The sequence below is a fragment of the Ammospiza caudacuta genome, chromosome 6, assembly GCF_027887145.1.
Source record: "Ammospiza caudacuta isolate bAmmCau1 chromosome 6, bAmmCau1.pri, whole genome shotgun sequence".
NCBI classification, from domain to species: Eukaryota; Metazoa; Chordata; class Aves; order Passeriformes; family Passerellidae; genus Ammospiza; species Ammospiza caudacuta.
In genome coordinates this window covers 49,490,083-49,516,246 of record NC_080598.1, presented here as the reverse complement: position 1 = coordinate 49,516,246, position 26,164 = coordinate 49,490,083, and the positions used below count along the sequence as shown (strand labels likewise).

At 36.1% G+C, this 26,164-nt stretch overlaps 1 protein-coding gene across 2 annotated transcripts in view; it reads left to right on the top strand.

Annotated features, from left to right (window-relative positions):
• Positions 1-26,164, top strand: part of RPS6KA5 (ribosomal protein S6 kinase A5) — a 66,740-nt gene that overhangs the window by 9,437 nt on the left and 31,139 nt on the right. The window contains exons 2-5 of one of the 2 annotated variants that reach the window (XM_058807980.1): positions 1,263-1,334; positions 12,194-12,412; positions 15,911-16,026; positions 16,830-16,937. In XM_058807980.1, the coding sequence (XP_058663963.1) occupies positions 1,263-1,334; positions 12,194-12,412; positions 15,911-16,026; positions 16,830-16,937 (515 nt within the window). Of the gene's footprint in view, positions 1-1,262; positions 1,335-12,193; positions 12,413-15,910; positions 16,027-16,829; positions 16,938-26,164 lie in introns of those variants that run through there. The other variant, XM_058807981.1, reaches the window with a different exon arrangement.

The following is a 26,164-nucleotide window of genomic DNA, read 5'->3' as shown; positions in this document are numbered from 1 at the left end:
TTTTGAAACTGTGCATGTTGAGTACCATTTTCAGTACTTGTTAAGAAGAGTAATATGAAATACTAAATTGTAATATTAAGTATGTAATATTAAATATTAAATTTGCCTTTTGTGACAGAACATACCCTCATTGTATAGACACTCAGTTTGTCTTACTTTCTATAACTCCTTTATTGGCACATGAGAGTGGCCTCCTTACTGCTGTCTTCTTACTGCAGTGATGTAGCTCAAGCAGGAGTATTTGTTCTGTTTGCAGTCAGGAGCAGTACAGTGAGCTTCATTCAGCTCCTGTGGTGCATATGGACTCACTTGCTACTTGATGCTGCATCCTTAGTTGTGCTTATGAAGCTGCTCAGTAAAGTGGATCAGGGAACTGAACTTGTACATGAATTATCAAGCTTAGTTACTGTGTTGTCTTGCTGCTTTTTGGCCTGGATCATTTCATGAAGGCTTTTGCTGAATGGTTTGTAGTCATGTTGATGCAAATGGATGCATAATAGTATGACAGGAGTCAAAGATGGAAAAAATAGCAACTGCATAAGGCTTTCTTATAGGAGCTTAGGAAAAAAAGAAGGTAAACAATAAACCAACCCTGCACAATCCCTTTTTTCAAACAGAGGTCTTCACATCCCTGCTTAGAAAAATGTATGTTAGACAAAATAAACACCCAAAGTGCTATAGATTTTTATAAACATAGAACCTCCTGCTTCCAGATTGTGCAACAAATGACACAACTTTGTAGCAGCTTAGATTTTTTCCATACTTATAAGTTATGTAGACTTAAGGTAATTTGTACTTGGTACTAATGGAGAGTCTTTAGCAATCCTGTGTTAAATGCATGAACAGCTGTTGGAACTCTGTCATTTCATACACTAATCCAAAAAGAAAAAAGAGTATTCAGGGTGCTAGGGCTAAGAGATAGTCCAGTTCCACCTTGTCTGTAATCTCCAATCACATAGTTACAGACAGCAATCAGGCTATTTTCAGAGGTGCCCAGTGGTACACTGGAAGATGGTGTATACAGACTAGATGGGCTTCAATTGCTGTTCTGGGATTTTATACCTTTGGGTACACTGATGGCAGCAAGAAAATTGCTTTCCCTTGCTTTTCAAGTTGAGTACAGTATGAAATTGGGATGTCTTCTTAGCACAGCTTATTTAATTCAACTGCTAACTTGGTTTTACTGGGGCTGTAGTAAGATGTCAGAGTGATCTTTTGGTGTACTACATATCTGACGTGATTTTTTTCTTTTTTCTCTTCAGCAAATTTGACAGGCCATGCAGAGAAAGTTGGCATTGAAAACTTTGAGCTCCTGAAAGTTCTTGGAACAGGGGGTAAGATGCACTATTTTTAAGTTAAATGTTGGAAGCATTACTCTTATGTGTGATTTTGTTTTCGTGCTGAGGTTTTGGTAATTGGAACATTCTTTAGGAAGATACCACTTTTGTATTGCATAGCAGATTTTTTTCAATTTTTATTTTCACAGATATGCAAAATTGGAGATCACATGCTGTAACACAGCACTTTTTTTGGAAAAAAGAAAACATGGTTGAAAATTTGTGACAATTTAATATAGTTTGTGAAAAACTTAATCTGTGTTAAGACATGGTTTTGATAATTATGTTGAGTTTACAGACTGTGTTTGGGAGTAAAAAACCCAGTAATTTTGATACATTATTAAATAAGATGCTCAATTTTTTAACTAATCTGTTTTAGGGTTGCTGTTGGCTCCATAACTCTTGTCCTAGTCAGATCCTAATATTTTTTAAGATGAATAATGTTCATTGTTGTGTTGTGGGTTTCAGCACAATGTTGGAGATTTCGAAGATGTTGTAGGATTACTGACTGTAATGAAAAAAAACTTTGTTTCTGTTTGCTAAAGGGATACACAGCCCCATATACAGACAAGACTAATGGTTTTATTCTTTTTAGGGTGTTTATGCTTTTTTATTTTTTGGTCAGTATTAAGTTAGATGCATTGTTGAGTAGATGGGGATAATCATGAATGTGGACTGTCATCAAGGTCTGCAGGAGTTTTATGCAGGTTAAATGATATTAAATTTTTGGGTATTATCAGCCATGAATAGCTGGCAGCGAGGCTGTAATTCATATAGATTCTTTTACAAATTAATTAAGCAGTTAAATCACTTGAGAGGATATTTTTCTGTTTCTGAAGTAAAGTTTGTAGAGTTTAAATTTAACTGGCTAAAAAATTGAAACCTTGCTGTTAAATTTAAATAGTTAGATGTAGATACAAGGAAGCATTATTCATAGATAAATGTTGCATATTCCTAGGTAGAAGCAATTTTCTGAAATGGTCAGTGTGGATCTGAGAGGGGTTGACAAAAATGAAATTATAAACAATTATGAATTTACGTGAGGGTGTCTTTCTGTCCTGTTGGTGGAAACATGGGCTGGATTTGTAAATTTTTGAATTTTATTACATTTGCCATTGGTCTGAGATCACGCTAGTGTTACAATTCTTGCATTTGGGGTACAAAGTAAATTTGTGATTTCATAAGGGTCTGTCTTCAAGTTCAGACTAGTAGTGGCCTGACTTCCTCTTGTCTTTAGGCAGTACCTCTGAAATAACCTTACTGTTAAACTGTTGGCAGTCACTCATTGCTACCTCTCATGCCCTCTTTTCTTTGTGAACAGATTGGCCAAATTTTTCTTGGCCTGGAATACTCTTAACCATAGCAGGTAATAGTTAGGCTTGCAGTGCAAAGTTATTCTATTCACTCAGGTTAATAGGATGATTTCTGAGGGGCCCCTTTCAGAAAAGTAAGTAAAGTAAAAAAAGAAGTTGAGTAAGCGTGCCTGTCTGACTTCATCCTGCTCTAGCAGACTTGCTGCGTCAGAAATGTCTTTTGTCTAAGATAATCTAATCTTTGTCTAATATAAAGGATTCCTCAAGCTTTAGGAATCCAAGGATTCCTTGGGTATCCTGGAATGGCATTTGTAGGAGGAGTAGTTGGTGTTTGTTGTGGTGTTTGGTTTTTTGGTTGTTTTGTTGGTTTTTTTTCCCACTTTTTTGATATGCAGTTTTGCTCATAGCCTGAGGTTTTTTGCTTCAGAAATCTAGACTGTCAGGGCAGTCAAGAAGCTTTGTTCAGTCTCAAGCCTGTGATAGCTAAGACTCAGGCACTAGATGTGTCAGAGGTTGCTGCTTGCTAATTACTGGATTTCATTAAATGCCAGTGACCTGATCAGAATGAAGCTAGTTCCTTTTGCTTTTGGTAAGTGACCATCTGTCAGCTGGCAATGTTTGCTGCCACATGCAGTTGCTGAAAACAGGAATCTGAGGAGGTCAGACCTCAAAGAGGTCCCTTAATTGCTTGGGCCAAGACACAGTCAGTTACACCTGGGTCACCCCTGGTGGTGATCCATTCTGAAAAGCCTCAGTAGCAGAGATTCTGCAACCTTCCTAAGATATTTTGCTGATGAAGTTTTATTTCCCAACTTGAGAAACATTCTGGTCATTGCTATAAGCAAATAGAGACAAGCCACCTTTACTCTGGCAGTGAAAGCTTTATCCTGGTGTGGGCTTTTAGGTCACATAACTAATGCTCAATAAAAATGTGATGCTGTTTTAAAATGCTTCACTGTGGAGTTATGCAGCATGCAGTGTTTTCAAACCAATACTTAATCAATCTAATGCAAGGGAGAATGTGTTGAAACCTCACAGTGACATTAAGTGATGACTGTAGATGCTGTTGAAGCTAATTACAATATTTTAAATACAACATTCTGCCATGAAGCAACCGGAATAACCACAGAAGATACTTAAAACATGTTAAATTAAATGATACTTTGCTTAAGGATATGTAATTGTGGTAGTTTCTTACAGACTCAGAGGTGATTCTTTTCAGGTAACAGCAGTGAAGGTTTATTTAAATCTTCTTTTTAAGCTTTATGTTTTAAAAATACAAACATTTACAATTATTGGAAATAGTATCTGTGTATGCTGAATTTTCTCTCGTGGAAGCCATTTTTTGTCATAACTTTTTTCATGCCGTGGCTTAGCATAATTTCATACTTACTATTTTCTTTATTTGAATTGCTTTCTTACATTCTTTTGTCTGCTTTCTTCTAATATATACACTCAATTGGAAGCATGCTTGTTATATTTTGCTTTTTGGTATAAAATTGTATCATATATGCTTTCTTCTTTTTACCTGAGTCTCAGTGGGAAGACAAGAAAGCAAAAGTCTGAGCTGGATCCTTTTATGTTGTGTTAGGGGGTAGTAATAGAATAAACTGATTCATTGAAGAAATCAGTAGCACTTTACATCAGTGAAATGAAAGACATGACACTGTTAATGAAGCTATTAATAGTGTACTTGTTGCTTTGGGAACAATCTCTTACTGGCTTGACTTCTGACTGGCCCATGTTCTAGTCAGTGTACTGAGTAGTATATTGAAATGGGATAAATCCTTTTCTCTTTCTGTTACTGTTATAGCCTTGCTAATGTGGAATTTTCAGATTTCCTGTCCATGTTTGTGTATCCAGCTTGTCCCTCCTATTCAGTTAAAGCTTTTCTCCCTGTGACAGGGAAAACTAGAGTCTATTCTGTAGAAGAAGGTTACTTTTCAGCAAAGAAATCTAATTGCTTCCCAAAGCCCGGAAAGGAACAACAGGAGAAGGTGGCTGTGTTGATTTATGCACGCCTACTTGGTTTATTTGCTTCATTCTTTGAAAATGTGTTTCTAACCACTTGGCTTATTTGCTTCATCCTTTGAAAATGTGTTTTTAAAATAAGAAAAACACTGTAGAGTGCCTTCTGGTTTATACATTTTTCTACCAATGGATTATTCCTTTTTTTTATACTGAACTTACTTAAATAAATGCCACTTCTGTTCACTCTTTCAGCTGTGGATAAAAAGAAAGAGTACAATTGGTTCTTGAGCATGTGCACTTATAATCCATTCTACCTTTTGAACTGCACTCCACTAATGAAGACTAACAATAATGAGAAACAAGAATCTAACTACCATATATGAGAGAATGTTTTATATGTGCTCTTCTGGATTTAAGTGCTTATGTGGGCAGGATAGTCACCTTATATGTGGAAGATCCCTAGTATCTGAAGGATTTATTCATATGAAGGGAACAAAATTAGTGGGATGAATGTCAGATTTAAATAACCATATCAAAAATCTTATTATATAAGAAAATATAATGAAGTTTCATTTAAGAGGTCAGAAGGTATTTTGATAAAGTTAAGACTGTGAAATGAAGTTAGTTCTTTCAAAGCATATTGAAGAAAATGCAAAATATTCTCTCATAAAATGAGGAAAAAGAAAGAAATGGGGATACTGTGCTCAGGAGAGTGAGACAAATTAGGGAGTGTCTAAAAATAATTCCAAACTCCAATTAAATATTTTACTTCAGTTTCTGCTGAGGACAGCTAGAATGTATACTGAATGGTAGGTGGGATAGCTAATTGGAGACAGGGCTTGGAAATGGAAAATTGGTTTTCTGCATGAAGAACAGACTGAAAAGAGGGGGCTGTGTTCAATCTAAGAACCTGGACAAATTTTTCCTTTTCATACACCAGAGAATTCTGAAAGAATCTGTACATTAAATTGGAGACCAATAGCGAAGATTCTTATTGGAACTAATGCCAGAGGGAATAGCAAAACCAGCCTTACATTTAAGAAGGAAAGGAGGAAGTAAGATGATGATCCCAGGCAGCTCTTGGTTGTTCTGATTTCATCAAACTTCAGTGGAATGCAGTACCTTAAAAGAAATTTTTGAAGAAAATTATTTACCGTAATTTTTAAAATAATTAAAAACTAATGGTGTCCATATCCAGTGGTAGATTCTCTTGCATTTGAGAGCTGCCTTCTAAAAACTGACATCCTTTAAAAACAAACAAAAAAAACGTTAGGCATGTATTGTCTACTATAACTATTTGCTGTAATAAATACTGCAATAAATTTACCTTTAAAAAAAAGATAAAAAAGAAACAAAATCAAAATGCTGACATAAAGTACATTTTAAGATGCAACTTACCCTTTCCTGTCACTTTTTCCCTTTTGTATTAATCATCACTCACTTGTTTAATGGGAGAGGAAATTTATTCTTGGAGTAAATAATCATGTTGAAAAAATTCCATTAATGATTCTTGCCTATCTGATATCTAAGGAAAGATGACAGAGAATGCCCTGTTTTTAAGAGTTTGGTCATAGACAATAAATTGGAAATATTTAGAATGCTATTATTTGAGGTTTGTTAAGGTTTCTGTTTGGCTTTCCCACCCCCATATATAGCTGCTAGAGCTATGTGCTTTTCTAACTTTGTCAATCCCAATTTTTAATTCATATGGACTGATATTAGCACAGTAAGATTTCTGCCTCCAAATTCCTTATGCAGACTAAATCTAAATCCAAATTGCAGAGCGAAGATATCATTAGGCATATATTGTGCAAAACTACAATGAAATTTATTCAAATCCTGAAATATTTTGTACCTCTGAGCCTTTTCCTTTGTAGTCTCATGATTATTCTTACACAGACAGTAAAAAAAAAGTGCTTTAATAAAGTGGTGTCATTTATATCAGCACTTAAAATGATTAATTTAAAAATTATGGATGCAAGTGTAAAGTTTTGATGACTTTAGGAGTCCACAGAAACCATCCAGTGTGCCATAAACAATAAGAATTGTGCTCCTTTTTCTCTGTAAGAATCAGCTGCTGTGATGCAGTGCCTTAAGTGCTTGCATTTGTATAGAAATAAGAAAGAAGCAAAGAACATTTCATAGTTTTCACTCATTGTCTTTCAGCAAGTGTGTATTTTAGACTATTCTAATGACCTGCTGAATTGTTACTTAGAATGTGATGTATTACTATGAATATAAATATTTATATATAATTATGTTTAACTATACTTACATGTATGCTTATTTATACTTATGATATATTACTATGAATTTGTATTAATGGGAAGGGCAGTAGTAAAAGGGAAGTTTTAGCACCTAATTATATTTTTCTATCTCACTAATTGAGTGCAAATTTGGTATAAATTGCTGGTGAAATCTCTTAGTCATCATAAAGGCTGATAACTATTCTTTAAATTTTTATTTTATTTCTCTTAAGCTGTCAGGTCAGTCTAACAAAGTCTGTGTCTGTGTATGTAGTTTTTCTATCACTTAATGTATTTTCAATGAATTTGGGAGGTGGGTATTTGGTGATTGTGTGTGTTTCATTATGGGGCATATATTGCTGGCTGAATACTTCTGCCTGGGGCGTAGATCAGATGTGCATGAGAATGAACATTATGAGAATGTTCATTATGAGAATTAACATTAAAATGTTGCTCTTTGAGAAGTTAAAAAAGCTTTACTGAAGTACAGTTTTCAGGTGAGAGTATTGCAATTAGCTTATGTGCTCTCTTCTTGCTGCCACTCAAATAAATAGCTTTTGCAGTGTTGTCTTTTAAGTAGATTTCTTGTGGTGCTATCAGAGATTCTGGTGTTGGATATATTATGAGTCATTTGATTAAAATAGTACTACTTAAGATTTATTCTCATTAAAAATGCTGAGAATCGTCATCATTCTGTCAGTCCTTGTCAGATTCCTGAAGAAACAATTTGTACCATGGCAAAGTTCTTTATGGCAATAAAAGTATAGTTTCTAGAGATTCTTACAGTTACTACACTAACCAGATTATTTTCTCTGATACTGCATGAAAAGCTGTAGCAGGTACTGCATTCTCTCACCTAAGATGTGTTATTATATGTTTTTATAAAATGTGATTAAAGATACAGGTAACTGAGTGTTAGAGTCATGAGCCTTTTGAGATAAAATTCCTGTTCCCTGGTGATGAGTAGCTGATGACCATTCAGTCTGGCTTACGTATGCTTGAGATCTCGTAACTGCAAAGTTGGAGAATGCAATGCAAAATCATGAGACTGTCCTGCATATCTCACAAAATAGAAAGATGTCACCTATTCTGACTCTATTTGCCATTCTTGAGAGATGTGTTATGAAAACTTATTTTATGAAAGCTCTTTTTGCAGATAATTAGTTCTGTAAAGAAGGGAGGCATGATTCCTTAGGGTACAATGAGTCAGGTAAAGAACTCCTTAAAAAGAATTGTTCAGTATATGAGCAGAATCAGTTCTGTATACTCACTGAAGCAGAATTCAGATCTAGGAAAAAAGCTCACATGTAATTTGATAGTTAAAAACTCTAAATTACCCATCTGGAGAAAAATCCAGAAAGAATCTGGAGTTTCACGTGATGCTTACTGGGAGCTCTGTATGCTATAGCTTTTTAAGGGCCACCTAAATTTGAGTGTCTCATGTCAGGACTGTATACACTTGTCCAGTGTATTTTCAGGTTTGAGATATTTGAGCATTCTCTTTGAGAAAGTAGTGTGAAGGTAATTACAAGGGTTGGACAAAACAATGAGCTGATTAGTTTTTCTGTCTCATGATGGCTTAAGGAGAGGCTTACAGTGATGGTTTCCTTAGTGAGCTGGTAGCAACCTACACTTTGGGGTCTGCCTGAGCCAGAGATTCTCTTTAGAGTTTGGCAACACTTGCTGTGTTTTCCTCTCCCTCAGGGAGTTATGTAATCTTAAAATTCATCTGCATTTTTGACAGCTGCAGTATCATGTAACAGTAGTTCCACAGCTTTAACTGCATACTTGTTTGTGTGCTTTGCATAGTTTTTAATGCTGATACCTAATGATTTAATTTGTTGCCTTAGTTATTTTGTTTCTAAAAATAATGAAAATTTGTTCTTTACCAAGTTTTTGATTTTTTTCTTCTTTAATTCTCTGTAAGAATCTTCTCAAGTACTCTACTTTCTCAGGCTAAACAAAACATGGCAGTATGTTTAGTGCCATTCCTGTTTAGCAGAGTTGTTTTATACTTTCCTAATGCTTTACAATTTTTTTTTTCTGATGGGAGCAAGATAGTTGGGGACAGAAGAGAGAAGGTATGAAAACAGTGTGCTTCATTCAAGATAGGAGCACACAAAGATTTCTACCGCAGCATAAGGGATTTCTGGCTTTGTGTTGAAGGTGTGGGTACGCTTGTGTAATTTCTTCAGTACTTTCCTTGAAGTTTATAACATTCTCTTTGGGGTGGTCTTTGGTAACTTCAGCTGTTTTTCTCTCCTCAGTTCTAACACTATGTGCTATTATGGTATTTCACATGGATTGTGTGTTTACTATTTGAAATTTTTTCTGCCATTTTACTTTTTCATCTACTTGGCATTTTGATACTGTGGTAGAGTTTTTTAGCAGTCAGCTTCAATTTCTGTTGCATTGGATAATTTACTAAAACAAGCAAATTCTTTTCCTCACTTGTTCATATATGACTGAATCAGGCAGGATGAATTCTAGTGGTGACTTGCTTTCTCTGAAAAAGCTGAGTTTTAGCTTTTAGCTTTTTGTCTTCTAATAGCTCTCAATTTTTGAGAGGATTCCCCCCTTTGCACTCATAACCTTTTAGTGTTTTAAAGACCTTTTTTGTAAGAGAACTTGTTAAGTACCTTGATCAAAAGAAGTCAACAATTTCATAGTTCCTTTCTCCTGATTCTTTGAGCAATGACTATTGCCATCTACAAAAGTAACACTCATTCGTTCACAGAATGTCCTGTTGTGTCTACTGCAGAATCACAGGATGATTGGGGTTGGAAGGGACCACTGGAGGCCACCTGGTCCAGCCCCTTTGCTAAATCAGGTTAACCCATGTATGGAATTATGTGCAGGAGGGTTTTGAATGGCTCCAGAGTTGGAGAATCCACAGCCTTTCCAGGTAGCCCATTCCAGTGTTCTTTCACCCTCAAAGAAGTTTGTCCTCATATTCTTAAAGAACTTAGTGTTTCCAGTTTGTGTGGGTTGCCTCTTACCCTGTTGCTGAGCACTACTGAAAGGAGTGTGGCCCCATCCTCCTGACACCTGTCCGTAAGATATTTGTACACATAGATGAGATTCCCCTCTGTCTTCTCCAGGCTAAAGAGAAGAAATAGGCTTCTTCTTATTTCATGTAGGAAATACTCCAGTTCTGTAATCATCTTCGTATCTCATTCTTCATGGAAGGATGCCAGATTGTTCAAGCATGATTTCCCCTTGGTGCATCCATGTTTGCTATTCCTGATAACCTTCTTTTCCTCCACATGCATGCATAGATGTTCCATCACCTTTCCAGGGATGAAGGTGAGGCTACTTGGCCACGGTTTCCTGGATCTTCTTTCTTGCCCTTTTTGAAGACTGGTGTGGTATTGGCTTTTCTTCAGTCCTCAAGAGCCTTTCCTGCTCTCCATGACCTTTCAAAGATGATGTAGAGTGGTCTAACACTAACATCTGCTAAATCCCTCAGCACTCATGGGTGAATCCCTCCAGGGCTCATGAATTTGTGGGTGTCAAGTTTGCCTAACCCTATCTTCAACCAAGGGAAAGCCCCCAGGGCCTGGGATTCCTGAGGGCCAGCCTTAGCAGTGAGTAAAAAGCAAAGGTGTTCAGTAACTCTGCTTTCTCTGTACCTTTTGTCACCAGGGCACCTACTTCATTGGGCAGTGGGCCCACATTTGCCCAAGTCTTCCTTTTGCTGCTGATATCCTTGAAGAAGCCCCTCTTGTCCTTGGTGTCCTTTGCCAGATTTAACTCCTAGTGGACCTTTGCTTTCCCTGACACATAGCTGCAATAGTCTGACAATATTCCTGTATTCTTCTAAGTAGCCTGACCCTTTTTCCACATTCTGTAAACTTCCTTATTCTGTCTGATTTTTGCCAGAAGTGCCCTGCCCATCCATTCAGGTCTCCAGCCCTTCTCTTTGCTTAATGTCTTATTCACAGGGATGTCCTGATCTTAAACATAGAGGGAAATGCTGCTTGAATATTCAGCATCTCTCTTGGACCCACCCTACCTTCTAGAGACCTAACCGATGAGATTCCTCCAAGCAGGCCCTTGAAGATTGGTGCCAGAGTTATTTTTCCTGAAGTCCAGGGCTATAATCCTACTTACTGCCATGCTTCTTCCATGCAGAATCCTGAACTCCACCAGCTCATGGACACTGCAGTCAAGGCTGCCTCTAGCTATTGCATCCCCAACCTGTCCATTTTTGTTTCTTAATACAGGGTCCAGCAACACATCTCTCCCTGTGGGCTTCCCACCACCTATGTCAAAATTACCAGTGCTCTGCAGGAACCTCCTGGGCTCCTGCATGCCAAGCTGTGATGCCTTTCCAGCAGCTGTAGTGGTGCTTATGAGAACTGTGGGCCTGTGATGGTGACAGCTGTGACAGCTGTCTGTGGAAGGCCTCATCTACCTCCTCTAACTAATCAGTTGGCCTGTAGTAAACACCCATAACAGTAACACCCATTTCAGCCTGTCCCTGAATTCTTATCCCCAAGTTCTTGGCTCCTCCTTCATCCACTCCTAGGCAAAGCTTGATACATTTTGGTTGCTTGATACATTTTGCTTACAAAAAGAGAGCTCCACCACCTTGCCTGTCTGGCCTCTTTGCTAAAAAGTCTGTAGCTATCCATGACAGTATTCCAGTTATGCAAGATTCCCCACCATATCTCTGTAATTGCAGTGAGATCATGGCCCAGAACTGCATGCTAATTCTAACCTTTACTGTTTCTACAGGTTTGCCTGGTAAAGAGAAAAAATTTATTTATGTAGAGTTCCCAGGAGTTCTTTTAAGTCCATTATGAGAGCCTCAGAAAGCTCCTGTGTATGAAATACTCATGGGAAGAATTCATTGGCTATTCTATGGGTTTTTGTAACTTCAATGTTATAGAACCAGTAATGAAAGTTTATAAGTTGTGCAAATATGAGCAGACTATTTTAAGAACAAAAAATAGCATCTCTTACTTGGAAGTCTTGATAATTCTAGGTATGGATGTTTTAGGTTATTACAAAGGATGAAACCATCAGCTTTTAAAATTGTTTTTTAATACTGAAGAAGTTCAATTGCTTTTCCCACTCTTGCAGTGTTCACTTATGAAGCTCATTTGTTTGAAATTTTGTTCGGAAGAGGTCAATCTGGAAGAGGAAAAGTGTTTTAGTAGAGTTTTAGCCTGAGTGATTACTGTCTGCCATAACAATGAGTATTTGAAAGTAATAATGGCATCAGCCAGATCTGTAGTACAAGTAGGTAACTTGTGGTTTTTGTCTCTCTTTTTCTTTCTTTTCTTTGTTTTTGGGATTTTTTTTCTCCCCAATTTTGAAGCCTATGGAAAAGTATTCCTAGTGAGGAAAGTAAGCGGCCATGATGCTGGGAAACTGTATGCCATGAAAGTATTGAAGAAAGCAACAATAGTTCAAAAAGCCAAAACAACTGAGCACACAAGGACAGAGCGACAAGTCCTGGAGCACATTAGGCAATCACCGTTCTTGGTCACCTTACATTATGCCTTCCAGACAGATACAAAGCTTCATCTCATTTTAGGTGAGTACTCTTCAGGATTCAAAGTTCTATAAAAAAAAAAAAAGCCCTTTATCTCAATGTTTTGTAAGGTTTTTTTAATGTGGTCTAAAGTACAGTGTGTTTGGAGATTGCATGAGAAAGCATAGGAAGTAAAATACTGTTTATCTTCAGCAGTGTCTGTGTTTGTGGTTTTCCTGTTTGAGCTCGAGTGTGCTACTTTGACTTGGAGGGGATAGTGGTTATCTGTGACTTACATGCAGCAAAAAACATTTAAGAGTATTCATCAATCACCTGGAAGCGTTTGCTTTTGGTAATGTTTTGCGATAATTAGATCTTTGAGTATTGAGATACCTGCATATTTCAATTTTTGGGTGCTAAGAGACAGTCCAAAATCACACATTTCTGTGCTGGAAGTGGAGCTTGTTCATAAGGTTTGGTACTAGTCTAATTTTAGAAATATTTTTGCCTTTCAGATTTGCTGCAAATGTTAGTGTTTGGTGTATGAGTTGTATTTGTAAGAAAATTGCCAGCAATTTTTTAAACCTTTTTGCATAGAGTATTTTAAAAGAATTGTAAAATGAAGGATTAATTTAGGGCTTGGTTTCATAATATTCTTCTTTAGTGAACTGTTTGAGGAAGTAAGTTCTTTTAATTGAAGTGCAAGTTTTGCATTCCTTTTTATCCACAACTTCAATTTTTTAACCTTTATTAACAGTCTGATTAACATCAAATTAGCAAAAATTTTTTTAACATTAAATGAATATACACCTCTAGCTGTCAATTCTTAGAAAGGTCTATGCACATATCTTAGTTTCATATACTACCATTAAATAATAAATATGTAGAGCTGAAATGGAGTGTTCACTAAACTCCTTCTGAAAATGAGAGTTGAAAATTGTGTTATAGTTTCTTGTAAATTCCTCTGACTAGGATAATAAAGAAACAAATAAAAGATTGTCACAAATAAATAGTTAGAAATATATTGATAGCTTTGTGATTTCTTGAGAGTAACTGTTAAAAATTAAGGTTTTGAAATTTATATTGGATTTAAGGTTATTGACTAACAATTTGGAAAAAATTGAGAGATTAAATGAGAGAAAATGTGAACATTTATTATAAATATTATGGAACCATTCTTTAAGTCCAGGTAATTTTTGCTCAAATGCACCTTAGATCCCATAAGAAATATTAAAAAAAAGAGGGGAAACCCTAACAAAAAAACCCCCTGAAACCTGAGATAGATGTAGTTGCCTAAAAATAAATACATAGTAGGGAGGAAGTTTAGGTGGTAAACATAATTAGAATGCTATAAAAGCCTCTTGTATGAAAGAAAATTAAAAGCTTGGTGTTAGATTCTCATAAGAGTCAAAAAGGAGCAAGCCCAGTAGTTGTGAAGAACGCTGTGTAGCAGACAGTGCAGACAGGGCACGTGCCCATGTCCGCTGTATAGCAATGTTGAGGTGATGGTTGAAGCAAGAAGTTCATAACTAAGATATAATTATGGTCTTTTGTTTTGATTTTTTTTTTTCATCCATTCTCAGCATATCTGTTTGGGCCAGAAAGGTCCTTTTTTTCCTTCATTTTTGGCAGAAAGTAGGAATGATTAGTTATACTTCTTTTAATGACATTCTGTAACACGGAAAATTTCTCCTCCTTAATGTGGTGTAAAGGTACTTTATTAATCAACTGAGCTTCACACCCTCCCTGACAGGAAAAAACCCAAACTGTTTGTTACAAGTTTTTTGTGTCTTATGTAAGTCTGTGTAAATCACTTTAATTTAGTCTAGGAATTAAAATGTTTCAGAGGCTTCTGGATTTTGGGGGAAACCAGTATTGGTCCTATTTTTGTTCTTGGCTGAATTTAGTGTGTGAGCTAGCTGCCATTTTAGTTCTTAGAGGTCTTAGAATTGGAGCCTCAGTGCAATATTTAGTACAGTTCTTCATGCTGTCAGATTACATAACTATATGAATTTAGACCAAATCAAGTATAGACATGCAGCTGCATTTCTGCCAGATTCCCAGAAAACAGAGTTGGGAGTTGATTCCAATTTTTATGTTGGCTTTAAAGGAAACAAGTGCTGCATCCATGTGAGTACCATCAGTTCTATACAAAACTTGTCACACAAGGTTAAACATCTAATCCTTTAAAAATAGCTAAATAATCTGAACTGTCAGGTGAAGTTTATCTGAAGTAACCAGGATTTTTTTTTCTGTTATGCCAGTGATGCATTTGATCATGCACCAATAACTTGAAGGCTGTTTGTTTCATTGGGCTGTGGTTAGTGTACAACTTGAATAGAATTTAGCTTGTTGTGCCACTCCTTGTGGCAGCTTTGGTTTGGATCTGTCACAGTCCTTAGAATAATTTAATGGCAATTCAATGCTTCTCTTGTACTAAGTTAGCAGATCTGGCTAGAAATATTTTAAAAACTTGTTTTCTGTTACCTTTTTCTGTGTTGAAGTTTTTTTAGAAGAAGGAAGCAATTCTAAAATGTAGGGTATTTATACTTCATTCAGTGTTTCTCATTTGCTTGCTGGTCTAGATAAATAATCCTTCTCATGTTGTTTGATTCCATTAATACTCCTTTTCAAAGAGGGAACTGGAGAACTGAAAAGTGGAGAGAGATCAGAATATGTATAATTTGTATATATGCTTTCTCCTTCCAACTATTAACTTAAAATAGAATTGGATGCCTTTTATGGATTTGTGTTTTATACCAACAAATCTACAGAAGCAACATTCAAGAAAATACTGAGAAAGATTTTGTGGGGCATATTTCCTGCTCTGTGTATGTAGACCTCAAATGCAATAATGGGGGCTGTGAGGTTGCAAATTATTGACTGTAATGTACACTGCTATCATAAACAGCTCTACATCTAAAATACGTTTCTGTTACAGTGGAGCTCTGTTGTAATAATTTTTTTTCCCGCTCCCTTACTGTGGGAAAATCCTTGTGTCATAGCCTGCAAAGAATGAAAGTGTGGTTTCCATGAGGGAGTGTATGTGGAAATAATCTGCAGTAAGTTTTGCCATCAAGGTTTCCCTTGTGAAGGGAAAATTTTGTAATTGTCCGTCAATAAATTGATTATTTCCCCTAATACCTGTTTTCTGAATTGCTTTTCTTTGTGTCAGTCTGCCTTGTTGCTCATCAGAGTATTTCATAAGAGTCTACAGGGGTTCTGTTTGTAGATATGATTTGTGCTTCTTTCTTTTCATATTCCTAAATAACTAAAAGACTGATTTTGTGGAAAAACTCATCTTTATAATTTAGGAATAGTTGAGGCTTATTTTATGGTTTTGATGCTTATTTAGAAGTGGGTCTTGTTATTCCTTCAGTTCTCTAAGAAAGAAATTGAATATTGTACAGCATGATGAAATACTAGTAAATTACAATTAAGGAAAAGCATCTGATAGTAGAATGTGTTACTAAATAGCTTACAAAGTACCTAATAATATTTCAATAAGAAAATGAAATTGTCAGAAAGTGAAATTATAAGGTTCTGTGCTCTATTTTTTAGACTATATAAATGGAGGAGAATTGTTTACTCATCTTTCACACAGAGAGAGATTCTCAGAAAATGAGGTGCAAATTTACATTGGAGAAATCGTTTTGGCACTTGAACATCTCCACAAGGTAAAATGGCTTTACTCTGGTGCTGCTTTTGAGGACTTACAGCTGTATTCTTTTGGTATCATATAAAGTTAATAAGGAGAGCTATTATTTTAGATAGTTTTAAAATGAAAGTAATTTGTCTTGCAATGGGACATTAGTTGTATAATTAGAAATAACCCCCAATGAAGTGTCCCTCCTTGTGCACTAGATTAAGGCCACAATTTTTTGCCTGCAGGGTGAAGAGGAATGTTATTGACAAATTATTTGATCATTTCTAGTAATCCTTGTGAACCAATATATGTCACCAAAACTAATTTGTAGTGAACATGAACAAGTTTTGAGTTGAAATGTTTGGTTTTCCTTGTTTCTACACAACTGAGTCATAGAGTTCTAGCACAGCTGTAGACGTGAAAAGTGTTACAGTTCTCAGAAGGAATAAGCAGATTTGTAGACTATGACAAAGCATGCATGTATGTGTGGTCTATGTCTAGACTGTATAACAGAAGGATCAATTTTCTTAATGAAAGGAGAACTGAGTTTTGCACTCAACAGCAAGTATTTGTTTACTTTTAGATTCAAGGGCTATACAGTATGCCTTTGAAATTTTAAGACATTAATGCACAGTGTAATTTCTAAGATTTTAAATGTAATTTTAGTTATTTCTTCCAGGGCTTTAAAAATTGTCTTTTTTGAGGTTCGACTTTCATGTGTCAGATTACCTTAATAATGTGAATTTTGGGTTCTTTATATTTAAAAACATTTAGCAATATCTTCTTGATGTGGTGACACTATTTTGAAATATTTTTCTTATATTCTGTTTGCAGTTGGGGATTATATATCGGGATATAAAACTTGAGAATATTCTCCTTGATTCTGATGGCCATGTGGTGCTGACAGACTTTGGGCTAAGTAAGGAGTTTCTTACTGATGAGGTGAGTATTTGGCTCTCCAGTAAGTGTGGACAGAATTGAGCAAGATGACAAAGTCTTGTTGACATGCTAAGCACATTTAAAAAGGATGGAAATCCTGCATTCCAGACTCCTACATCATAGAACAAAATCTAGTTGTCTCTGTTACTAGGTTTTGAGTTTTCAATTTATTGGTTTTAGGCCTGCCAGTGTTGTCATAGGTCTTTGTTCTAGTTTCCCCTGAAAAGCTTTCATACTTTCTTCTGCTGCCCTTGACATGAAAAGGGAAAGACCTGCATAAGTCTGAAAAGTCACTTACATTTTCATTTTCAGATGCCTTTTAAAAAAAAACCTTGACTGTGCTAATTCATTGGAATGACTAGGCAAATGGTATGCTATGACTCTTCCTTATGCTAATAATAATTAATGTATTATTATCTTGTCTTTTTCTCATCTCTTTGTGTCACTTTTAATAAGCTTAATTGCAAGCTTTTAGGATAAAAGCTTATTTCTTACTAAGTAAGTGCATTGTACCTAACAGCGATCTCTCGCTATTGATGTTAGCTGTTAATTATTTGTAAGATGCAGTTCTATCTCCAAATAGGCTTTTTAGATTTCAGAGAGTCAAAAGTGTGCAGGATTTTACTTCTGAGAATTTTTAAATGGATGATTTTTGGGTTTCACATTAGGTTTCACGGGTATTGGAATCTGGGACTGCAGATCTAAAAGTCTTTGTTAGAGGCAGCAGAAGGATTTTCTAAAAATAGATGGCTGGTAGTTTCCTCTAGAATATTTGCATTTCAAATGGAGTGTGGTAGGATTTGGGAGGGACCATTTTAAAAGATACTAAATTTTACTTTCTGAAGCAGGGAAGTAGTAGAGATAATGTCAGTATATTCCTTCTAAGTTACAGCACGAAACCAAGAGGAAGCTCAACTGGTGTGAGAAAGAGATTAGCAGCAGATTGGCACAGCAGAGAGTAAGTGCAGAGAGATGCAATTTTCATCAGGAAAGAATGATAGTGAAAGGTGTGGCTAGGGAGAGTGGCACCTGGTAGAGCTGTGAGGAGAGCTGTGCTAGGCACAAGGGACAAAGTCAAGTACTGGTATTACTGCACTGAGGGGTGAGAAAAGGAGCAGTACCCCAGCCTCTGATCCAAAGCTGAATGAAGCCTAAATCTTCACTGTGTTAGCAATGTTAAAATGAATCCGAACCCCCAAGTCTCAAACCAGGTTTTTTAAGAAGCACATCTCATCTGTGCTCACCTTTGACACATCATTTACAAGCAGTGCAAGGAAAGGGGAGGACTGTTTGCTTTATCCACACTCTGAATTTGATTCTTTTTTCTCCGTCATTAAATAAAGCCATCTTGCTCCTTGGAAATTTAATGTTGGTTCTTCTGACTCTAATCCGTTCTGTTTTCAGTATATCCCTTATAAGTGTGTTCATTTAAATATATTTTTTCTTTTATTCTCTTTCACATCTTATATTTGTCTTCCCTGTAAAAAATCTCAACAGGTCTCATGTTTCTTTTAACAAGAAAAGTAATTGCAATTGTGTTGTTTGCTTTCAAAATCTAAGAAATTGTCTGCATTTGACTTAAGTTTTCTTCTGTGCTATTGTAATTTAACTACTGAATTTAAACATGATTAAAATGACCTATTTACACATAGAAGTTGACATTTCATATTGTATTTTTTGTAGATAATCGAGCTACTACTAGAGCACTTGAAATTCATTACAATCGACACTTAACTTACATTTCTGAACCAATGTACTTACAGCAGGTAGAATTTGCCTTGCTTTCATGCTCACTAGGGTAACATTTCCGAATAAAATTACAACTGTGTAAGTCAGATACAGGTGTAGCATTTGCAATTTAGTCAGAGCAGTGTACTTAAATTCTTTCCCTTTCTTCACATGTTCGTGCCAGTCCACCTGCTTCTTGCAAGACTTTTGCCATTAGAAGTGCATACTTAAGCAAGTGGAGTTTATTCTAGTAACCTTCTCTTTGGATTGATTACCTGACACAAGTTTTATTTAGGTTATTAAAAAGGGATAAAAGTTATCATAGTAGAGATGTGTACTATATTTGGAGTTCTTATTAGAGAGAAATACTTCACCATGTATTTATGATGTTTGGATAGTTTTGTAGTTAGTGATGCTTGCTAGAAAACATCATGATTCAGTATTTTCATTATCTCTGCTATAATCTGATGACTGTTAAAGATTTTCATGTACCTGAGCACCTAATGAATCAAACAGGACTACAATAATTGCAGCAGATTGACTGTTCTGCGGTGGAGAGGTGGGGAGCTGCTTTTCCTTAAGCACTTGTTTGAGTGAAGGGAAGCAAATGCCTGTGACTTGTAGGAAAACAAAAAAACCTATTGATTTCTGCCATGCAGCTATTGAAGCATGTGTGAAGAGTGCATTGTCAAGGTATCTCTCTGTTTAGTTATCATGTGAAAATAACATGCGAGAATTAAACATCCCAGTTAAAGCAGTGCAGCTTTAAGAGCTTTAAAGTATTTTATGGTATTGCTTTGCTGAAACCTGAAATTTTTCTTTTACAACTGAATCAACAGTGATGTTGCCTTTGTTTTTCTTTAAAATGAAGCAATGTGCTCTTACTTAACATGCAAAAAGAAGAAATAACCTGACTGGAATATAGTAGTTCAATAAAAAGGAATTTTCACATAGGGTAGGTCAGTATCACAAGGTATGAAAGGTCAGTATCAAAAGTATGAAATTACTTTTGATACAAACTTTATTTAAAAGCTCATGAAGGCCTACGGTTTTACTAGCCTAACCAAATAATGGGATTAGGTAAGAGATTAAGAGATTGAAAGAGATTCAGTATTGCTTTTTATGGCATTTGCATCCTTAACCCTGTGATGAATTTAAGGCTAGTGTATATGGTTTTTAAATCTCAATTGAATTAACAAAATTGGGGTAAAAAATACATCAGGACAAAAGTCCTGATGTTTTCATGCATGTCAGTTTAGTGTTTGTCTAACTGGGTCTCAAAGTACATTTGCATGTGACACTAAATTTAAACTTCTACAGCACTATTTTGTGCATTGCACAAGTGAAATCATTTCAGTGGGGCTTTTTTGTTTGTTTTTTCTTTTTGTTTTCTCAAGTCTTGTAATACATTTATCTTTAAAAACCCCAGAACTCTCAAGTTGTTGTTTTGGGGTCTTTTTCCATCATATTTGTGTGTTATCTTTATCTGGTGGACTTGTAGCTTATATCTTTTTAACTATTAATAGTTCCCTTCTAAGCTGGACTTGTTCTGATTTGGTCAATGTCAGTTTAACCTAGTAGTCAGGTCTGGTCTTAATTCTGATGTGTATTGCTAAAGTGCTACTTCATTTTTTAAAATCCTTTAAAAATCTTATTTTAGTATACATAGAGATCTTTCTCTTAAGCAAAATAATATGAACACATGCATTGAATTACTGTGAAAATTATCTGTTTGACCATGCAATTGTTTTTCTTCTTAATGAAATCCAGTAAAGAACACTTTCTTCCAGAGTGTAGTGAAGTGCTCAGTTCTGTATTGGTACACATCTTCTGCATTAGCTTAAGTTTTTTTCTGAAGCTTTTGTGTTTGCTTAATGAAGTTTAAAAAAATAGATAGTGAATACTGAATGTTGTCAATCTTCAAACAGTGTGCCTGTGAGCATACAAATGCCTTAATAAAATGGGTAAATAAAAATGGGTATTCAATATGAGGGATGATTGAATTGAAGCCTAAGACAGTTGGGTGCATGTCTGTGTACTTCTATCTGATGTGTAGAATGAATAATTCCTATACATTGTTGTTTCTTCATCTGAAAATCTCTTGATGAGAGTTGCAAATTTAGTTATAACTCAAATGCTTTTCACTATTGAATTTTGGTTTTGTTTATTTGATGATAGAGTGAACATTCTGTTCTGGAAAGAAAAGTAGTATGTATTTTTAAATATTTTAAAGCACATTCCATTGGAGGAAAAGTGATTGGATGCTAGTCCACTATGAGTTTTAGTAGATGAACTAGGAAGAAATTTGTGCACATTCTTAGTGCAGTTTAAAGGTAGTTCAGAACAGAAGGAAGTGACTACAACTTGACTCACTTAATGCTTTAGGAACTGTAATCTTAACATGAGTAATCTAGTAGATTAGTTATGCATTTAACTCTAAAACACCCTTTATAATTGTCCAATTAAAGTGATAATGTCTTATCATTGCAATTAGACAGTGCATCCTCCAACACTGAGCATGCTCTTGCAAAAATGAGTAAAATTATCTATGCTTTAGATGACTTGCTACATATGCTTGTGTTTTAGTTAAAGAATTGTTCAGTGATGTCAACATAAGAAACAATTATAAGAAGTAGATTTACATCTCTTCAAAGAGAAAAAAGTCCAGAGTAAACTGAATAGTGAAGTTAGTCCACAGACGTTAACATCAATTATAAATCTCTCTGGATAATTAGTTTTGGAAAAAGAAATGAAATAATGGCAAAAACTTTTTGCTTTGTTTGGTGTACTTCAGTTGGCTCAGTTTAAATATCCTGAAAATTAATATTAAGAACATATCAAACACGCTAAAGGCACATCACTGAGCTGGACTAATTTAATTGCAAAACCAGGTCGTCAGTGGTCAGTTGACTGTTTGGGCCTTTACTCAAGAGGTTTCCCTTTTCAGTGCTTATCACAATGAAGATTGTGCTTTTCCAGCATGGACCAGTAATGCAGAGGAACAGAGTATAAAGTAGTTTCTCTCCAGATTTTGATGTCAAAATATTAAAGTACTGCTAAGAATTTTTGCAAGACAGATCATGATTTCTTACAATGACTGCTTCAAGGGTGCTGTTTTCTTATTGTAATATACCACTAAAAAAAAAAAAGCTGTTTTGAGGGGAAACACCATCTGTGTTAAGTAGTCTGTTATCCAATCTTCTATTGGATATTAGGTTGCTAGTCAACTCAGAAAAATTCTCATTCTGTTTTTGAAGGGAAAACAAGTAATTTTCTGAGGGCAAGCACTCCCATTGTCATGAATCCATTTTTGTCATACATTTTTTTCTTTTGAATAACTGTGAATACCTTACTTCCATGAAACTTAGCCAGGTGAAAAACTTTGTAAAACCTGGTGATAATATCCAGATTTAACACTGAATAATTAAGCTGTCTACACTAGAAAGTATTACTTCAACCAAAAAGTCTATCAGCTGAAAACTGTTGCTTCTGTAGCCATAATCTTCTATTCACAACCAAAAATATGTTATTCCTCATTTGTCTCCTGCAAAGGTCAAAGACGGGCAAAAAACAGTTCAGTGGTACACTGCTTAGACTGCTCTGCTACATATAACCATAGATTCACAGACAAATGTAAATGAATTTAGAACCAGATGGATTGCATTGGAGCAAAATTGTCCACTCCTTTACCTATTACATCTGGTTCTCTCTAAAACTATAGATGTTTAAATGACATGTTCTATATGATTTTCTTCATTAAAGGAAAAAATTAACTATTGAAGGCTTGTAGTAATACCTAGCAGAATTCTTCCCAGAATTAGTACTCTTCCATATCTTACAATTTTGCTTATGTTTGAAGAAATCTGAGTTTTCAGGTTTTGCTTTGTATGCTGTTCTTTCTTGCCTCTCACTTCTCAAAAAAACCCAATGATTTTGAGAAGAACTTAGTTCCAAATGTTTATCCAAGTTGAGAGAGGTACATACTTGCATTCCTCCCAGACAATAATTTGTTTCTGGATTTTTTTTCTTGTCTGCAGAATGGAGACTTTTTTTTTCTTTACTCTTAGTTGTTTGCTTTAAAATCCATTTTCAGCAACTGGTTTAAATAATTGCTTGTAGACTTGCAATTGCACTGCACTGTGAAAGCAAACACAGGTATTGTAAAAGTCTGTGAAAAGAGTTCTTGAATCTCCACTTGACATTAGATGAAAGTGTGACCTTCCCTTGGCTTTTGTTCCTGGGTCACAGAGGTAGATGTCGCAGATTTCTTGCTTAATGCAGGTCAAGGTTTAGCTGCCCTTGCTGTCCCCTTTAATTGCCTGTTCTGATGGCATCTGCTGGCAGGCAAATCTCATTCTTGCTTGAAAAATTCAGTAGCATTGTTCCATGTGTGTTTTGGAAGCAGAAATCATTAGTCTAGCTGTGGCAAGAGGCATAGTAACCAATATGGTATTTTGGCTTAACTGGTTTCTTCCAGTTGGAACAGCCACCAGGATAGGATGTTCAGTTAATTGCCCTATCCTTTTAAAAAAATTCTTCCTATGATGACATTGCAAACTCTAGTGGACCTTGATCTGCCCTATTGCAACCATTCTTGCCCTCGTCTATAAACTTTCATTTTTATGTTAGTCTTCATTGTGATTTTGTTATATCTAGCAGAGCAGTCTAAGCAGTGTACCACTGAACTGTTTTTTGCCCGTCTTTGACCTTTTCAGGAGACAAATGAGGAATAACATATTTTTGGTTGTGAATAGAAGTTTATGGCTACAGAAGCAACAGTTTTCAGCTGATAGACTTTTTGGTTGAAGTAATACTTTCTAGTGTAGACAGCTTAATTATTCAGTGTTAAATCTGGATATTATCACCAATAAGTTTCCCAAAATAATTGAAACTTAAAAAAAAAGGTGAATAAAAAGAAGAAACCAGTCAGTATGGCAAGGACCTTGTTAAGGCAAGATTTCTGCCCCTTCCCCCCCCCACCCCAATTTTAAACCTGTATCACATCTTTGAACTGTGAGAGGTCTCTCTGCCAATTTTCATGTCTTCCTGAATTAAGACTGTAATTATTGTTATTCTGGGCTATTAAATGACAGTGAAAGATGTCACAGGTATAATTTCTATGGAAATTAGTTTTTTTCCTTGGTGCATTTTTTTTTTTTTGAGGTAAATATCTATGAAGTAGGATCACCTCTAAGGCTTGCTGAAGGTACAGGTCCTATTTCTGCCATGAATTCAGGCTTTTCAGTCTTTACATGTGATTTTCCTGAAATGCAAAATCCATTCAGCAGGGCAGCTTGTTAGAACAACCCCTGCTATATGGCCTTTACATACTGCAACTAATTTTCAGTTATGATAGTGCTCTTTTGATTGATCCTGTGGTCCTGGTTTTCTTTTTAAGCTTACCAAGGGAGCTCTGATACTTGATCAGTAGCTTGCGGCCAGTTTGCTGACAGCTAGTAAATGAGATATTCTATGTGATACTGCTGAACTCTTCAACTACCTAAATTCTTCAGTCCTGTAAGCTGTTCCTGGAGGAACTGTGGTTCTGGGCTAGGTTCTTCCTGCTTTGTCAGGAAGCAGCAGAATGGGGAGACTGCTCTTTCCATTAGTGTGAGCCAAGGGTGACCACAACAAGTATGGATCTATGTGCTCACTGACCCGTGGTGCAAGAAGATCAGAAGAAGTTTAGTGCCAGAAGAACAGGCTTGGGCAACAGTCCAGTGGTTATCAGAAAAGTTTGTTGTGAGGAGAGAGGCTTGAGGACAAGTCAGGATTTGAGTTTGATGGATTGGCATCAGTGAGATACCCCGTCAAGTACAGACTTACCTACAGCACAGCTGATGCAGGAGCCTGAGGAAGAGGCCCTTGATGAGCTTCTACACAGGTCACTCAGCTGTGTTTTGTCAGAGTTGGTCTTAAGCAGAGATGCCTTGACTCCTAGGATTGGTGAAAGAGGTTGTGGAGCCTGTTGATAAGCTCAGGGCCCTGACATTGGTATCCTGGGAAAGTTTTCACTATTTATGCTTGGAGCAAAGCTGTAAGTTATGACTTTCAGGACTGATTGCATACGCTCGCACCTGTACAAAAAAGGAGCAATGATGGTAACTGTCTGTATTCTAGAAATGTTGGTGTATCTTTTCTTTCTAAAGGGTGCTGTTCAAAACAATACTGATAGAGCCCAGAGAGGCTGTAATTGATGCAGGCTGGAACTTTGAAGTAGCTGGCAACTTTGAGCAGTTGCAAGACTTAATAACTCTCAGAGCTACCCTCGCATATGTTGTAAAAAATAAGAAATTGAATTTGTATTATTGTAAGCTAGGATGTCCTCTAAAGGACACATCCTTTAGTGGCAGTAGTGACTGTTTCTCCATCAGTCAGGCCGTTCCTGTAGACATGGTGAATGTGATTAGTCTCTCCAGCAAAATGGAGTTTGATCCTTTTGGTTTTTGTTGCTGTTAATGTGCTTTTTTTTTATTTGTTGAAGGAGGTCATTAGATAACTGAAAGCATAAGACCTCTCTGTCTTTGAGGAGAAATGCTTTCTACATTTTCAGGTAGTTTCAAAGACAAAAATATTCTTAAGCTCAAGTATTTGCAAGATGTGCATGTTCAGTGAGCATTCACCTGTAGGTAATCCAAGTTCAGTTGTTTTTTAACAATATCCTTTTTTGTCTTACATCTCATAAAATGGAAGTGTTAATAATGTGGCTTTTAGAATTTGGATTTGTGTTATACAGTTGAATGAAATGTAAATTTGGAGGGTGTACAAAGTAAGACTTGGCTGTGGTTTCAAAATGAATGTTGAAAATCAGCTTACAGTGGCATTTTGTGACAGAATCACAGAGTGGAAGGGATTGCTGGAAGTCATCTTGCCCCATTCTTTGCACAAATACAGTCACCTGGAGCTGATTGCCCAGAAGAGGCCTTTTGAACATCTCCAAGGAGGGATACTCCACAGCCTGCATGGCCAGCCTGTGAGACACTGCTCAGTCACAGTAAAAAAAGTGTTTCCTCCTCTGGTCCTGTCACTGGGCACCACTGAAAAGAGCATTGCTCCCTCTTTTTTTACATGCTTTCTTCAGGCATTTTTGTACATTGATGAAATCTCCCTGAACTGTCAGGTTTACCTCTTCAGGTGAAACAGTCCCAGCTTTATCAGCCTTTTCTCATAGGTTCCCTTAATCTTATTTATGGTTCTTTGCTGGATGCTCTCTGCTATATCCATGTCTCTCATGTACCGAGGAGACCAGAAAATGACAGAAAATGAAACTGCTACTGGAGATAACATTCTTTGAAAATTGTTGTAAACCCACGTGTAGTGCGTGACAGCAGGAACTATTAGTGACTTCCGGGAAGAGGCATATTTAACAGAGACAGATTTACCTAGGTGTGCCTAAAGCAACTTCATACTCTAAAACCTCAGTTTAAGTAACAGCTAGATGTAATTGATGAAGCTTGTAACTTAATAAACCACAGCATAAACAAAGGTTTCTAACAAAGAAG